Here is an 18,064-nt window from a genome sequence, read left to right as displayed (position 1 = left end):
CACCAACATCCTTGGACATGACCAAGGAACAAGCTACACACAAGGAACTCAAGGCAGGGCACCCAACAAAAGACTACCTAAATCAGCAGATTGCCTAGATCAACAAAAACCACAAGACTTGTAAAATGCTAAGTATAATGTAAGTCCAAACCAACAAGTCTATACAAACAGCAAAAAGGCCCTCATAAACAATCTCAAAAAACCAGTTTCCAATGGCTGAATCAACCTGTACATTCTTCAAACCAACAACACCTCATTGTAGTTTGTACATGCTGCAAGGATGCAACAACCATGGAGCAAACCAGCTGCTGCCTTGGCTGGACAGGAACAACCATAACCCATCGAGAGGAGGCAAAGAACAACCCAAAATAAAGTCAAGTATAATTCCAAAACCTGATTGCATCAAACGTAACAAACATGTGTTAGCTTTGCTGTAAAAAAAAGCAGCTCAAAATCCGCAAGGCACAACACATGAAAAAAATCAAAAGGCCAGCCATAACCACCATTACAAGAAAAGGCTCCCCTGCCACTATTAAGATGCCAAATGCCGTAAACTAAAGCTACTACCAACACACTCGTCCAGCTATCCCACTACCTCTTCAAATTACAAAAGACCAGCTACACCTTCAAATACACTATTGCCTAGACAAGAAAAAACTTGTACATAATAACTTTGCAAATAAAGCAACACAAAAACAAATGTGCAGCGCCTATTCTACAAGCAAGCCAAATCACAAAGTGCTTCACAATAATCCCCCAAACAACAATACTCATAACACCCTCATTGACTAGCATTAATACTCCTCTTCGCGTGAGCAAAACCCGACCCAAACACATCACCAAACTTCAATTCCTTCTCAACACAATCACCGCAACACTCAACAATCATCAATCAAGAAAAATCGTATCAAAAAGGCAATCAAACAATCAAGTCTTCTCTCGGTCAACTCCGCTTTAACATAGTTTGGCTGGCAAATGAAGCTTCTCAATCGGACAGATCAAGTCGGCATGTGGCTCTTGCTCCGCGCCTTTGGCCAAAGCAAGGGCCTCAGGTGTTGGCTAGATTTGGCCAGCAACAGCCATCGCCAGAGAGAGAGGAAAGATAAGAAGAGAAGAAAAGGAAAGGGAAAAGAGAAAAAGAAGGAAGAAAACAAAAGAGAAGGGGAAGAGAGAAAAAAATAGGGAAAGCGGCCTGGTGCGATTGAGAGAGGAAAGAGAAGAAAAGAGAGGGAGAAGAAAGAAGGAAAGAGAAGGAGAAAAATTTGGGATTTTGTTTTTTAAGTTTATATACAAGTCATAAAATGACATGATTATCCATTAATTTTTTTTCAAATTACTATTCTATCCTTCTGCAATTAAAAATAACAGAGAAATTGGATGGATGGGTGGGATATTGTCATTCTGAAACTTTTCGGGTGGGAGCTTGTCATTAGGCCAAACCTTGGGTGGGAACTTGTCGTTCAGCCTTTTCATTAATCTAAAACAGATATAATGTATGCAAAGACAAAATCCAAACCATTAGATATGTTAAAGCTCAAACAGACGCAGTGGTTTAAATTTCTTGATTATTATTATTAGATAATAAGATTTTTAGAGAATGCTATTTAAAGTTGTATTGTATATCAAGACTACAGTGTATGTATATAACTATATAAGTAAAGGTTCATTAAAGGAATTTATGTACACAGGTACAAACAAGACATATAGAGAGAAGTTAGAGAGAGAATTGAAGAGATTGATAGATGTTTTCAACTGGGTTCACTGCTGTTTATTCAGTTTGCAGTGATGCAGCTGGGGTTGCCGGTAAACTTCCATTTAACCTTTTCAAAACCTCCACTGGATTAACTTCTTTTGATCAATTTGATGCTTTGTTTTTAAGTTCCGATTTTGTAGAATTTGTTTATTTTTCTTTCCTATATCAAGTTGCCCTTTAGTTTGCTTAAAGATCAGAGAGAAAGAAAATGGTGACAAATTTGATATTTTCTTTATTTTTCTGGGTTCTTTGGTCTGCAAAATGCCTGAATTGAAGAGGAATTTTTCAGTTTTTTGTTCTATTTAGTTGCCGAGAAAGTGCAGGAAAAGGGAGTTCAATATTTCTTGCTTTTTTTTTTTTTTTTTCCATTATTATTACTTTTGTTTTTAAGCTTGCTTGACATTAAGAAGAAAAATTTGTTTGTTGTCTCAGATGCACAAGCATTCTTACTTTTAGTTTGCTTGATATTTCATATTTTTATGTGACAAAGAACAGCAAAAATATAAACTTCAGAGGAATCCCTATTTGGTAAAGATGAAACTCTTCTGCACTGCAGTTTTTACTCGATGGTGATGCTGGTTTCTGCTGAAACCAATTGATGCTTAATGTCAGACAAAACAATAAGATTCAGTTTTATGGACAAGATAAAGCTGAAGTGAACGAATTCTGATACCAATTTGTTGATTGCAGGGAACCTTTTTGCTTTTGTCTTGTTTGTGTCACCCATGTAAGTAGTTTAATGATCTTTCCATCTAAAGATTGAGAAATGAATGAAAATTGAAACTCGTATGTTTGTTTGATCAGACCTACATTCAGGAGAATTTTAAGAAACCAATCAACGGAACAATTCTCAGGATTGCCTTACATTTATGCTCTCTTGAACTGCTTGATCTGCCTCTGGTATGGCATGCCCCTTGTATCACCTGGTGTTATATTGGTTGCCACCGTGAATTCAATTGGAGCGGTTTTTCAGCTAGTTTATGTGAGCATCTTCATCGCATATGCTGAAAAAGCCAAAAAGGTATTATCCTTGCATTTGATTGGTCTTTTTAAGGTGATATTCAATTCTGCATTGCTTGATTCAACATGGGTTTTACGGTCTTTGGGTGTTGCTTGCAGCTGAAGATGTCTGGATTGTTAATAGCAGTTTTTGCACTATTCAGTATCATAGTCTTTGTGAGCATAAAACTTTTTGACTCTGATGACCGGCGGGCATTTGTTGGATACTTGAGTGTTGCTTCTCTGATTTCTATGTTTGCTTCGCCCCTATTTGTCATTGTAGGTCATCTGAAAATGTTAAAGCTTTTTTAATGTTGGATTGCACAATTCCTTTCCACTCATACGTTTTCATGTATACTTTATGCAGAAATTGGTCGTTAAATCGAGAAGTGTTGAATATATGCCATTCTATCTTTCTCTTTCAACCTTCTTGATGAGTCTATCATTCCTTGTGTATGGAATGTTCAAGGATGATCCTTTCATTTTTGTAAGTACTATGTTTATGATTATGGTGATTATATATTATATTTTTTATTATGATTACATCCTCATTTTATCAATTTGTTTTCCAATGCGTTGATGTCCAAATACTCCCAAGGTTCTGTCTCTACTAAACTGATTTTTTCTTTTCATTGATATTTTTGGATCCAGGTCCCGAATGGAATTGGAACACTATTGGGGATTGTTCAGTTAATGTTGTATGCCCATTATAGCTCCAAATCTGGTGAAAACTCAAGAGAGCCCTTGCTGGATTCATATGCATAAATGAATCTACTAAGCAACACAGAGCTTCTTGCATGGTAGTCAATCTATTTTGTGTGTAGCGGATAAGTGTGCCATCAAAATCTGCATAATGAATAAAGTAATAGGAATTCATGTCATCTGAATGACATGATTGGTCTCCAAGTCCATAGGTTTTCCGAATGATTTGAACCACTAAGTGAAGTATCAGTACGAAGCATTTTTGGACTTACCCAAATCAGTCGTTTGAGTGACTGGTAATCTCTCTGTAGCTCATTGCCATACTGAAAACAGAGAAGTATAGAAGTAATGCTGGGATTGGTAGATGATAAAGGGGAAGTTCAGTGTATTTTGATTTGAGCTTGATCCATTGCATTGCTAGAGGCCTTTCTTATTCCATTCTTTGTGCAAATCACTGATTGGAGAAAAAAACATGAAATATCTATGTTCCAGTCAACATATCTGTGTTATCGTGCTCTCAAAGTTGTATTATTGAAGATGCATCTCAAGCAACTTCCAGGTTGGATTTAATGGTTTTAGTGATTTGGCCATCTGGGTTGGTTGTTTTGATAAGATATTTTAGGTTTGTTAATTATTAGTAATCCATGGATCCAGCCATTAGAGAAAAGCATGTGAAGCTATTGTTTGACTTTGAATCCTAACATTAATACCAAATTTCTTAATAAAGGTAACAAAAACTTGCACATAGAGCACAAGCTGCTGCAGAATTTCTGTCCATTTGAGGCAATCTGGATGCTAGGAACTGTCTAAGACCAATAGAAACTTTTAGAGCCACCAGCTTTTAATATGGCCAAACCACTGAAAAATCACCTTACGCTCAATAGTTTCAAAAAATTTGTGGGATTCAAGCAATAACCACCAATTAGAAGACTAGAAATTAAAAAAAAAAAAAAGGATAGTATAAGATCTATTTTGCGGTTGCGAAATTCAAAGCATTGGGTTGAACTGTATTTTTGAGACAAAAAATAAATAAATAAATAAAATTCAGTGTAACATACGAAGACATGCCTTTTTAATTTTCACTTCTTTGGAAATTACAATATCATAATAGAATTTCTACAAATTTACACGCAATAAATGCTAGAATTACCTAACTAAGAGCAATATGCAACTAATCTTAAAGATTACAATCCTACTGGCCTCCAGCAGATGATGAGAATGGGCTCAAGGTTTGAGCAAAAGCCTGGTACTTGCGGAGATCAGAATCACTCACACTCCTACGGGCATACTTCATAGACTCTTTGAAGTGCACAAGCTTAATTTCAGACACTTCCTCCAGGGGATATTCCTCTTTCATAGCTTCAGGATTCTTCCTTTTTTCCCTTTCAATATTCTTCTCAATCTCTTCTTTAATTGCATATTTACATGCTCTTTGGCAGATTTCTGTGATATCAGCACCACTAAAGCCTACAGTAAGCTTGGCAAGAGCTGCAAGGTCAACATCTTCTGAGACAGGAGACTTTCTTAGACATGCCTTGAAAATTTGTAGTCGGGAACTCTCATCTGGCAAAGGTATGTATATTAATTGATCTAGGCGACCCGGCCTTAGAAGTGCAGGATCAATAACGTCTGGCCTATTGGTAGCCCCAATCACAAAGATGGTTTTCTTTGCTGACAAGCCATCCATCTCAGTCAAAAGTTGATTCAAAATTCTGTCAGCGGCACCACCAGCATCACCTACACTGTTTCCTCTTTGAATGGCAATAGAGTCCAATTCATCAAAGAAGAGAACACAAGGAGCAGAGCGACGAGCCTTGTCAAAAACATCCCTGATGTTGGCTTCACTTTCTCCAAACCACATGGTGAGGAGCTCTGGACCCTTGATACTAATGAAATTTGCCTTACATTCATTTGCAATTGCCTTAGCCAGCAAGGTTTTCCCACAACCAGGAGGGCCATAAAGGAGAACTCCTCTTGAAGGTGACATGCCAAACTTCTCAAACATTTGAGGATGCTCCACTGGATATTGAACTGTCTCTTGAAGCTCCCTCTTAACTTTATCAAGGCCACCAATGTCTTCCCAGCTGACTTTAGGCACTTCTACAACAGTTTCGCGAAAAGCAGAAGGGTTGCTGGTTCCAAGAGCAGTGTTAAAGTGCTGATCTGTGACATTCATGGAATTGAGTATCTGAACATCAATGGTCTCATCTTCTACATCAAATATATCCATCTTTTCTCTAATGCACTGAAGTGCAGCTTCAGTGCAGAGAGCTGCAAGATCTGCCCCAACAAATCCATGAGTTTCCCTGGCCACTTTTTCTAAATTTACATGTTCTGAAAGCTTCATGTTCTTTGTCTGAATTTGAAGAACCTCTAGGCGACCAACTTCATCCGGTGCATTGATATCTATTTCCTTATCAAATCTCCCAAACCTCCTCAATGCGGGCTCAATGCTCTTAGGCCTATTTGTAGCTCCAATAACCATGACATAAGCAGAAGATTTCATCCCATCCATGAGTGTCAGTAGCTGAGAAACAACCCTTCTCTCCACTTCACCTTCTGTCTTTTCACGCTTAGGAGCAATGGAGTCGATCTCATCAATAAATATGATTGAAGGAGCATGCTCTTCAGCTTCAGCAAATGCTTTCCTGAGATTACTCTCACTCTCACCAGCCCTACCAGACATAATCTCAGGTCCATTAATACACAAAAAGAAACATCCTGTTTCATTAGCAATAGCTTTTGCAAGCAATGTCTTTCCAGTGCCAGGAGGTCCATAAAGCAAAATCCCTTTAGGTGGCTTAACGCCAATAGCCTTAAAAAGCTGTGGATGTTTCAGCGGCAACTCCACCAACTCTCTAATCTTCCCCAACTGTTTCCTCACACCTCCAACATCTTCATAACCAACACCATTAAGCCTCTCCTCATCCTCTCTCTTCACTGGCTCCCCTTCGCAAAAAATCTCAGTCTCAGGGGTAACCACACAGCGCTCACCAGGGTCAGTTTCAACAACCTTAAAATCCACACTGCACATTCCTCCTTTTACAGGAAAAAGATCACCTTTTCGCACAAGACGATACGAGTCGGCAAAATAAGGCTCCAAATAAGCATTAAAAAAGTCCCCAGTAATGCCATCAACAGTGTCATCAAGAGGGAGAACATGAACTCTCTTTGCGTCCATTACATCGTCACAAACATGAACAGAAACCCTGTCACCAAGCCTCACCCTCAAGTTTGTTCTTGCAACCTTATTTAATCTTATTTTCGATTCATCACAAGTGTCATCAGCAACTGCGCAGCAAACAGTGTCCCTCTTTCTCTTGCCCTTGAGCAACACAGTGTCATAACTAAACACGTTAAGTTCCTCCATGGTATGTGGGTGCAATGCTATCACAGAGTTGTCATCTTCAATGGCGTCCTCCACAACAAGCCTATTGGCAACCTTCTGACGTTTAGACATAGTAAACAAACTTGAACAGCAAGTTGAATTGAATTGAAGAGAAGAGAAGTGTATTTTGATGTATTTATAATGTTCAACTCCTTGTCCCATTTCACGGAGGTGAAGGGAAAAAAATTTAATCCATGAACCAAAAAGTTTCTGTTTCTGTTTCCTAATTGTAGTTGAAATAATGAATTAAAGCATATGGGTNACAATACAGTACAAGAAACATAAGGATAGCAATGTATAAAGGAAAATCAAATGCTCCCCAACTTGTTCCTCTTTTTTCTTTGTTGGCATTTATGCAGTTCTACTTATCCAAAAGAACAAAATGAATAAATGTAAAATTCAAAGGATCGATATCTTCTATCCCCTACTAAAGATACTTACTCGCCAAGATTTCCAGGGAAAGCTCCCAACTCTCTCATCTCCATTTCTTCTTGACATATCTGATCTACATTGTTCTGTGCTCTATACAGCTTGCAGAACTCTGCTAAACGAGCAATATCCTGGCTTCTATCTATGGTTCCTCCCTCTCTTTTTGCCAGATTTTGCTAAATATTTATCAAAGAGACAGGGAAAACAAGTTAGTAAAACCCACATTTAGCAGAAAACATATAACCTGATACACCTGACTCAGGCAAGAAAATATAAGTATATGGGGGGTAGATTTGAAAGACAAAATTCACCTTTTACTTTCTTCCAGGACTATAATTAACATGAAAATGTTATTAAAGAAAGAGTAAATCACAAAAAGGTGTACCAGTAGTCCACAACACAAATTTGTATTTCATAAAATTTAAGGAACAACAGCACCCCAATCCCATTGATCAAGGAAAAAGGAACCTCCATTAAATGCTTTGTAACTGAAGCCCACAAAAAGCAGAAGTATCTCTCTCCCATGAAAGGCCCAAGAACGAGAATTAAACTAAACCTTGGTGATCTTGAAGGACCTTGTAGTTTAAATTAATCACGTACTCGTTCTAGGCATCAAAGTTGACTTTGTGCATGGGACCATCCCCGGATGAACCACATCCATCAGTTGGCAATGAACCGCACCGAAACATGCCTGCAATTTCAATTCAAAGATCCAAACAAACTTTTCTCAATAACAGAAGACAATAGAAAAGAAATTAGGGTTATAAATTGAAGATAAAACAAAGAAGAAAAACCTCTTCGACTTTGGAGAGTTGATCCAAGAGAGAAACTCCAATCTACCAACGAAGTAAGCCAAATCCATCATGCCAATATTACTTGTCATGTCTGTATTTCTTTCGTTCTAACGGCTCTTTAGTTCTGGAGAGAGAGAGGATCCTAATTCTTCTCCTATTATGAGATATTGGGTGTAAATCTCTAGTTCATATATGCTCTATTCAATTATAGAAAAGGCCAAATTCATAACGGCCCAATATCCTAATTCTTTTTCTCTTATTGTTTGTTTTTTTTATAGAATTACAATAACCTAATTCCTATGGTTTCAAAAGAATATATATATTTTAATACTTTTTTATGGAATATTGAAACTTAAAAGAAACCAATCTGGAATCCTAGACTGTTTATCACAAATGTGACAAGGAAATTGAAGAGTGTAATATTAGTGTGAATTATATTATATAATAATTTATTGTATATTTTGATAATAAGCAGAATTGTTACTTGAATAGGCTGCAAATTCCTGGGTAAAGAGTAAGAGGACCCTCAACCTTTTATGAGAAATATTACAGCAGATAAAACAATAGTCACCCGTGTATATTAAGTAATTGAGAAAAAGTGCATTGGTCAATGTATTACAATTGAAAGAGCAAAGTATACAACAAATTTAACCCCTTACTGTTATGCTTGCACAATTAGTAATTAACAAGAGGAAAACATAATGACAAAATAATATGCCCAGTATTTAGAATAACGCTTTATTAGCAGCAACAATAATGGCATAGCAACCACCAGCTGTAAAATATTATATTTGCTAATTGAGTGAAGAATAAAAGGTTCTATTTATTTGACTGAAGAAAAAGCTTTTGAGGAAAAAATCAACGAAGGGAACATAAGCAACCGCCAACGTACCTGCTTACATCTCTCTTCAATCAATAACATTTTCCACCATCTAATGTTGTATGCCTATATAAGTAACTTCAAAGGAGAGCCAATTAATCACCTTAACACCAGTATGATGCTTGTTGAGAATGAGCATAGCTAGTGCATCACTTTCCACATCCTCAACTACAACAAGGAGTTCTCTGTTTTTCTGTTTTTTATCAAGCAGCAAAAGAAGAAAGGAATGAGAATTCTTCCATGAATATCTTGATAATTTACCTACCATTCATCATGAAAAAAGATACGAAAAAAAGTTAATTACATTTAGAGCCAGCTCCAATATTCTCACAAGTGAGTTCATGTCTGATATCTTCTTGTCATGAATGAGAATGTAAGGATTTTCAAGTTCCTGTAACATTTGAATAACAACATTTAATATTTCAGCTTTTACTTTCATGTAAAGGAAAATTTCATGGTGTTAAATGGAATTCTTCATGTACTAGTCATAACTAGTAAAACCTCACATGAAACCAAGGGTGGAAGTAGCAATCTTATAAACTTGAAAAGAAAAGGAACAATTTAACAAGAAATTCTCAGCACATACTTATAATGGAAACCTCATTTTACCACAATACAACGAGAAATCCATTGATGAAAGTAAAAAATCATCGTTTAGAGTGACAAAGATCTGAAACTTGCACATTTCTGTGTCTTTTGTTTAGTAATAAAATATGGAGATATATAGCCTCGTCCGAGCTTCATTCCTTCCACCACTTCCAACTCGTTATCCAAAGTATTTCCATCCTATAAAATTTGCATATTAATGCATAAGCTTGACCTATTTGTAAAAGTTAAATGGCAGTAATACAGTTAAAGGAATAAAAGTTCTTACAGCAACAGTAATCACTCCTTCCTTTCCAACTTTTTCTATTACTCTTGCTATCAATTCTCCAATCTCACGTTCACCACCATTTGCAGAGATAGTGGCAACCTATTCATAACATACCAATTTCTTTGAATTGCTATTGACAAAGACAAAAGTTATCAGCTTGGCTTTTTACTATAGCATCAAGTAAGTGACCCTTCTGAAACAATGATTCAGAAAGGTGTATCTAGATGCTATTAAGTTTAGGTAATGATCTTCGCATTCCCAATTAAGGACACCTTAGAGAATATGATCTGAAAGATTGAGTCATCCAAGGACATAAAGATACTAGTCATCCACTATTTGCTATATACTGTTCCATATCTAACTCATATAAGGCAGAACATCAGCTCTGCTCTATCATTGTAGCATCCATAAAGATTTTTAAACCTACTGAGTCAAAAAGGTGTACCTAGATGCCTATTCTGCGTTTTTTTTTTTTTTTTTAACTTATCTAAATTGGATGGATGATAAATATATTTACACAGGAAGCATTAAAAAAGGATATAAAAGAGAGAGAGAGACAGAGAACACGCATATACACAGATTTAGTCATTTATACCCATTCCTATTTCCAATTACTCTTAAAAGGAGCAGAAACTGAATGTGATGTTGAGGAGCCTTTGGCTAAGACAAGACTCGTGACATTGTTGTTCAGTACATTACATGATAATATCAATGTTGCCATCCAATAAATTCATTATAGAAAAAACTATTTAATTGAGCTTATATAATACAACACTGACTATGTAAATTAGAAGTTGGCGCCAAACAATAAGCATTCAAAAAACTCTACAAAGAGTCAAGCTTGCCGTGCAAAAGGAAAGCTATCTCCGCTCATGGTTTCTCCTTGAACCTGATGTTGACCTCCCAGAGCTTCTAGATTTTGCATCTTTATACATATCTTCATCTTGCTTTAGTGTTGACTTTTGCTTGTGCAGCATATCGGCGCCACAAAGCCTCCCTTTCCTTTCTTGGCATCTTGTTATACCCAGGATCAGGCTTCAGAAGACGTTTAGCTGTTGACCATGAATTAAATACTGTTTTTCCGTCTTCTGTTTCTTGGGCAGCTGCTTTTGTAGTTATGACTTCAGCTAAGAGAGCTCTCAAGTCTTGAACACATCGCTAAAGAGAAGCCAAAAGCACCCATTTACGTCAGAGTGATATTTTATACTCTTAACGGCAATAATTTATGAATTCTTAAATGAGTAATGCTAACCCTACTCACTTTTGCTAAAATCATTTTAATAAAAATGAATAAGAGAAGTGAATAGGAAAAGTGAGTAAGACTAGCATTATTCTTCTTAAACTATAGATAAAACAAATCAATTCAAAAAATTGTCCTATTGAAGAGAGAAATACTAGACATCACAAGTAGCATCCCGAATGTGTACGATGTGTTGATAAGGTAAGTACATCATAATGCCACATAGGGTTGATATATCACTTAAGATAAAAATTCATTAAAAACTTATCAGAATGTAATACATTAGTATGATGAAGAAGAATATTAGACTTTTATGGTGTATTCCAAGTTCCCATTCTTCTCTTCTCAACAAACAAAACATTAGGCATTTCAAGTGCAGTACTTTTTTTTTTTTCCTTCAGCAATTCATCACATAGAAATATTTGGTCATTTTTTTACTTTTCCATCACTCTCAAGGTGTTGGCAAGATAAAAAACCTATCACACACAAAATATTAGAGACACCGTCATTCCAATATAGAAAATTATAGAAGTTATTCATCTCCCAAGGATGACACACAACACCAGGGTTAATAAGATATCAAATCTAATGCTTTCAGTGGGTCACCTAAAAATCTAAACAAACTAAATGAGGATGTACAATTCAACCAATAATCTGGAATCTTCTTTGGGGCAGAATATGAATTTATCTGTTTCCAATATGACATGACTTTACAACCAATTCTGTGGACTGATCCATGTGTAGTTAAATCTTTTAAGTAAAGCCAAAAACAAACCACAAATCATCAGCAATATATTGGTAGTTACCAAGAGATTGCAACATGCTCTTAAGGAGTCATTTAAATTATATATAGCAGCCCTGTGGAATTTGGAGGGAAAAAAGAAATTATCAGATACATTACTGTCAATTGCATTTAGGTTTTGGTCAAAAGAAAATATCGATTATTTTTTGGTAAATCACTCATTCTTTTTTGGAAAAAAGTTTCCATAGTCAAAACATGTATCATGGTGATAACAAAATCACAATCATGATAATGGAAATAGTGGTACAATATGCAGAGGGGAGAGGCATCAATTAAGAACCTTAAACACCATTCATCATAGAAACTAGGGAAATTACTTGTCAAGAACTAAATTTTAGAACTCTTACCATTTCTAACAGATTAAGTAACAAAATCACATATACTTATTCTATGCTTATCCCTCAAACCCAAACAACTAGGGGAGACAAAAACACAATCAACAACTTTTCTTATTTAAAACTCATGGTATGCCCATCCAAGGAAGAAAAAAGTGTGAATTAACAAACCAGTTTTATGGCTATGATGGATCAACAAATGATTCATCACTCCTGGTTACAGGAGATATTATTTCGGTGAGATATTTGGTTAGTAACTACGACCGCAAATCTGTAGCCATAGTGGAATCGAGTTCATGCTTGAATTCAATTTCACATAGTCGTAGATTCGACAACCAAATATATGCATATCAAGGTATATTGTTTGAAGTTGACACTATTTCTATACTTCAAACATTGATGAGATAAGAGATGATGAACGAATTGAATTGCACGGTAACTAGACCTGGCAAAACGAGTTCAGACCTGCGGGTCGGCCCGTACCCGGGTAAAAAATATAGGGTATGGGTTCAATATATCAAACCCATTTTTTTGAGACCCGTACCCGGTCCAATAACTCACGAGTTAGATGGGTGCACCCGCGGGCACCCGTATTTGCAAATCTGAAAACTGAAATGAATCCCCAAAACGCAAAACCCCTAATTTTATCACGCCTCTCGTCTCAATCTCTCAGCCTCTCAATCTCTCATCAGTCATCATCTTTGCCATACTCTTCGTACCTCAAGTTCAACTCCCTCTTCGATTAATCGTCAGTTCGTCACTCGTCACTCATCCAGTCCGTCATTCCCATTCCCAGTACCACAGTCGCCGGTCGCCATCACTCATCCTCGTCGGCTGGTATTATATTTACTTGTTTGTTTGCTGGCTTTTAGATTTGAATCTTTTTATATTTACTTGTTTGTTTGCTGGCTTTTAGATTTGAATCTTTTTAACCCTAAAATTTCTCAATTCTAGACTGTAAAACCACTGCTAACATATTAGATTCAGATATCAGTAAAGTTGAAATAAATTATTATTTATTTTATTAATCAGAAAATCTTTACATAACACGGCATTTTCTTATTTGTTGTTTGATTGATGAAGCTTATTCTTCTTGTTCTTAATATTAATTTTGGTGGGAAGTGCGGTTAGTTTGGATTAGAAAATGATTTAACTTTGGTCAATTTATTGGGCTCTTTGGCTTTGTTAATTATAGTTGAACATCAAAGCAGAACCGTATAGTTATTGGTGGTTTAATATGTGGAAAAGGAAGAGTTGGAAGAAGATTCAAGTGATTTTTAGAAAGAAAAAGTTGTCACAGATTTTAAGGTTCAGAGACTTTATAATAAGTTTGCTGCTGGTAATGGTGTGAAGAAGTTGCAAATTTTCAAAGCAGAGATTCTTTAGCTTATAGTAAAATGAAAAGGGTTTAAAGGAAGCTTGGTGTTTGTAGCTCATTGGTTGTCAAAAGAAGGAAAGAATATTGATCTTTTTGTTTTCTTTTTTGTTTGAATGGTTAATGTAGGTTACTGCATTTTGTATTTTAATTTTTGTTTGTGAGATTAACATTGTTGCTTGTATTTCATTTCAGAATTCAGTTAACAGGGGAAGTGTATTTAAATTTCTCTTATATATGCCAGATTGATCCAAGCACTCTTGGTGGACTCGTGGTAGAGTTTGGGCAAATGATGTTTGACATGTCCATTAAGACTAGGGCACGACAAATGGAGAGGTTCCTGCGTGAACCTGCTAACTTTGGCATCATCTAAGGCGCCAGTCACCCAAGCCCTAGATTTTCAAGTTACTTCTGCATAATTTGGGATGCTCCAACAAGAAAAACAAGTATTTATATGCTTGTTTGATTCTGTTTGATCATGCTCTGCCTTTCATAGGATGGAATGCATCCATTGGAAAATAAAAGTTGCTTTTGCCTTTCACATTGCTTTAAAGCAAAAACAACTATTAGACCTTAACTTTTCTTTTTGTGGTTCTCCGTTTACTGATACCATTTGTGATCATAATTTGTTCAAATACTCTTTCTTGCACATGAACAAAATCCTGTACATGGTTTGCATTCTTTCTTTCGGACTTTAAGAGCGGATGCTTATACGCTGACTTGCTGGTTTGAGATAGATGTTGCTGCTCGCTCTCAGCTCAATAGGTGTTAATTAATGGCGAATTCGCATGTAATCAAATCAATGCACCTGTGAGTAATCACTTTGCTACCAAGCCAGAGATGGGAATATTGGAGCCTTGCAAGAATATTTCTTGATGGCATTAACATAAATGGTTTATCTGCACAATGCAATGGGAATGTGTTATTGTTTGTTTATGTGTTATTTGTTTACTTTGGTTCCTATTTGTTTATATTCTTAATTGAATTGAATTTAGAATAGTTGATTTAGGGGGTGTAAATGTAAAAAAATAAAACTGCAGGAATTTTGGGGGTGTAATTATCATAATTGAAAACTGTTAGAGGTGAAACTGTAAAAACTAAAATCTGGAGAGAGAAAAAACGGGTCCACCTGTACCCGTATAGGGTAGGGCACGGGTCCAATATTTTAGACCCGTATATATCGACCCGTATAAGGGCCTGTAACCGTTTAATCCGGCCCACCCACCCGTTTTGCCAGGTCTAACGGTAACCATACTATAGAAAAGGTAGCAACTTCGTTGAATCTTTATTTGCTAAATAATCATGATGCCTTACTAGAGGCTAATCTTGATTGGTGTACGGAACACTAATTAGTTGATGCTTAATTAGTTATTAAGACATTGCCAACAAAATAAAGAGCCTTCATGTCACACACATTAAAAGTAGTTTAAGAAGAGAAAAATGAAGCGAAGGCTAATTTCCTCTTTGGACCAAAAGGGTATTTGGATAATTTTGCTGTGAGATTAAATTCGCTAAAAGGTCATTACCATTATTCAATATTTATATTGAAGTTAATTTAGCAAAATTGTACCTATATTAATATTAAATAAAACATTAATATTAATATGAAATAAATATATTTAATTAATTAAATATATTAAAACCCATTAATTAAATATATATATATATGTGTGTGTATTAATTAAATAAATAGTAATATTTATTGAATTAGAATTATATATTTAATTAGGGAATATCCTATTCTAAAATAGGAATTGAGATATTCCAATCCTAGTGGGAGTGTATCCTAATCCAAAATAGGAATTGGGATACTCCAATTCCTAGTGGAAGTGTAATTAGGGTTACACTACATAAAGGAAAAAGAGTTTAGAAAAACTAAAATAGCCTCCTCCCAAAAACCATTAATCCGCCACGCCAACCCCTTTTAGTGAGAGAGAGATTTTGTTCTCTCAAATTTTTGTGGCCTTCCTTAAGCAATTGAATTGATCTAGCAGTATTCGATTGTGATCCCATCTTGCTTTTGTGTGGATACTGCAGTGTTCAATTCTACTTTGAATCAATAACGAAATCAGAGTTTTAATCCAGAGAAGGAGCCACCAACGAAGGTATTAAACACATTCTAACCTAGCATGTTAATATTGTGATTGCAAATATGAATCCTGATCTTGGGATTGGGTTTTTATTGAATAAATTTTTTAAATATTCTGCGCTTTGTTCCAATAAAATCCCTCCACAACAAAGAGAGCTTTTGGAAGTGGAAACTTACATTCTAAACTATTGTTCTGCTATCATCCCATCGCTCATTTCAATCCTAGGTTTAAAAGGATGATAATTCAAAACATAAGACTACCAAGAGATTAATATTTAAGGAGTGAGCCACTTAAGCAAAAATAATTTAGCAAATTAAAATTTTGGTGACAAATAATTGGACTCTCTAAATCAAGTAAACTTCTCTAAAGTCTATAGCTACTTCAATATCAACAACCTGAGTCTATCTTGTTCCTATAACTGACCCATCTCCTGCCCTATGTTTGAAAAAATAAAAGCTGTGCTTTACTAAGAAAGGAAAATGCACCAGAAGATGCATGTTTCCAATAGTCCATACTTTTACCACAGCCTGAGATGATAAAAGAAGCCTTCTTACAAACATTAAATAAACAATTTAGTGTAGAAGAAAAGACAAATCACATATCGGATCTAGTGAGATAAGAGACCCTGTACTCAATTACCTGTTGATATAAAAAAAAAAGGATTAAAAGCAGTCATAAAATCACTAAAATAGCCCTAAATATAATGTCCATAATTTTGTATTCATTGTTTCCAACAATCACCAAACTTAATTTCTTTCATTTACCAAAAAAAAAATCACCCACAAAAAAGAAAAAAATTGATAAAGAATTATCAAATTAATCCCCCTAAAAAAAAAAAAAAAAAAAAATTTACTGACATAACACCTTGGGAAATTTATAATTATATTTTAATAGTTTTTCTCAGAACGTCCATTTCCAGATCTTGATTCTCCAGTCAACCTTACACTTGGCGTTGGACGTCGATGCCGTGGTCGCCGTCTTCCCCGTCGGAACCGTCGCTCTGATGCCGTCACACGAAACCCTAATCCGGACTTTGGGAGACTTGATTGCTCCCATCTTGACTTTCATCTTCGTCTCCAACTTTATCTTCAACGGCAGGCCACTCTTGCTCTTCATTTCACTCTTTATCTTACTGGCGGAGGCGTCGTCAAGCGCTTGACTGTTCCCTTTTATGCTCGTTTTCAGCAGCGTCGTGTTCTTCGTCCCATGCACGAAGGCGGGAAACGAACCGCTGCCAATGGCGATCTCGTCGTCGTTCGTGAGGAGCGAGATACTGATGGGATCGTAGTAATAAACGAGTTCTTTGTTCGGGTTCTTCGCCGTGACGTTTAAATTGATGTTGGTGACGAGGGTGGACGACGAAGTGAGGTTTAGGGTTGTGATTTTGAGGGAGGAGACGGAGAAGGAGGGGCGGTGAGGGCGGTAGAGGACGTAAATGATAGCGCCAGCGATGGCGACAAGGAAGACAAGGAAGATGATGGTGAGAGTGATCCAAAGACAGCAGGAACAACAGCAGGAACGGCGGTAACGGTGGCGGCGAGGCGTCGGGCGGTAGGTGGGACGGTTGGCGCCGTATAGTTGAGATTTTGTAGCAGGGAAAGCAGGGTTTGCGCCGTTTATGTTTTGTTTTGCGGATGGATAGACTCTGTCCGCCATTTTTGGTTCAAAAGAAAGCTTGTGAAACACAGAGAATTGAGAGATTGAAGACAGTCTCTGTATTTGGTTTAAAATGAAGAGTTGAAGGGGCTAAAACAAGAAGAGAATTGAAGAATAAGAACTTCAGTTTTGGAAAGAGAAGATCTGTTATGGAAATGGAATTAAGTTTAAAAGAAAACTGAGAGCGTTATCTTCTTCCTCTTTGTGAGTGAGAATCGAAGACAACAACATTATAACTAACTAATAAACCCAATAATTTGTTGTCTACGCGTTTAGTATATCCTCTTCTATTACCACCGTCTTTTAATTTTCAATAAGATTTATTATATATTTTTTAATTACCAATCACAGATATTTAAAACTGTGGGTAAAATTTTATATCAGAAACTTTGTCTACATTATAATAATAATTAGGGAGAACGACNTGGAAATGGAATTAAGTTTAAAAGAAAACTGAGAGCGTTATCTTCTTCGTCTTTGTGAGTGAGAATCGAAGACAACAACATTATAACTAACTAATAAACCCAATAATTTGTTGTCTACGCGTTTAGTATATCCTCTTCTATTACCACCATCTTTTAATTTTCAATAAGAATTATTATATATTTTTAAATACCAATCACAGATATTTAAAACTGTGGGTAAAATTTTATATCAGAAACTTTGTCTACATTATAATAATAATTAGAGAGAATGACATTTTCCCACCCAAGGCTTGGCGAAATGACACTTTCCCACCCGACAAGT

At 36.1% G+C, this 18,064-nt stretch overlaps 2 protein-coding genes, 1 long non-coding RNA gene and 1 pseudogene across 3 annotated transcripts; 1 reads left to right on the top strand and 3 right to left on the bottom strand.

Moving 5' to 3' along the window:
• Positions 1 to 1,655: 1,655 nt before the first annotated feature.
• LOC116134743 (bidirectional sugar transporter SWEET2a-like) lies at positions 1,656 to 3,813 on the top strand. Its single transcript, XM_031420405.1, has 6 exons — positions 1,656 to 1,803; positions 2,444 to 2,480; positions 2,558 to 2,774; positions 2,873 to 3,031; positions 3,120 to 3,239; positions 3,404 to 3,813. Exons 1-6 carry the CDS (start codon positions 1,743 to 1,745, stop codon positions 3,515 to 3,517), a joined length of 708 nt encoding a protein of 235 aa, XP_031276265.1. The 5' UTR covers positions 1,656 to 1,742; the 3' UTR covers positions 3,518 to 3,813.
• A 697-nt stretch (positions 3,814 to 4,510) lies between these two features.
• LOC116134735 lies at positions 4,511 to 7,096 on the bottom strand (annotated as a pseudogene).
• An 82-nt stretch (positions 7,097 to 7,178) lies between these two features.
• LOC116134657 lies at positions 7,179 to 8,104 on the bottom strand. The gene is made up of 3 exons (XR_004128783.1): positions 8,066 to 8,104; positions 7,740 to 7,962; positions 7,179 to 7,447 (listed from the first exon to the last, which is right to left on the bottom strand). It is a non-coding gene; the product is annotated as an uncharacterized LOC116134657 (long non-coding RNA).
• Positions 8,105 to 16,426: 8,322 nt separating this feature from the next.
• On the bottom strand, positions 16,427 to 17,556 carry LOC116134765 (NDR1/HIN1-like protein 6). Its single transcript, XM_031420418.1, has one exon. The coding sequence runs from the start codon at positions 17,315 to 17,317 to the stop codon at positions 16,562 to 16,564; it is 756 nt and encodes a 251-aa protein (XP_031276278.1). The 5' UTR covers positions 17,318 to 17,556; the 3' UTR covers positions 16,427 to 16,561.
• Positions 17,557 to 18,064: the final 508 nt, after the last annotated feature.

The sequence above is a fragment of the Pistacia vera genome, unplaced genomic scaffold, assembly GCF_008641045.1.
Source record: "Pistacia vera cultivar Batoury unplaced genomic scaffold, PisVer_v2 Contig1083, whole genome shotgun sequence".
Lineage (NCBI taxonomy): Eukaryota > Viridiplantae > Streptophyta > Magnoliopsida > Sapindales > Anacardiaceae > Pistacia > Pistacia vera.
The sequence above is the reverse complement of the archived record's forward strand: the minus strand, read 5'-3'. Positions and strand labels throughout refer to the sequence as shown.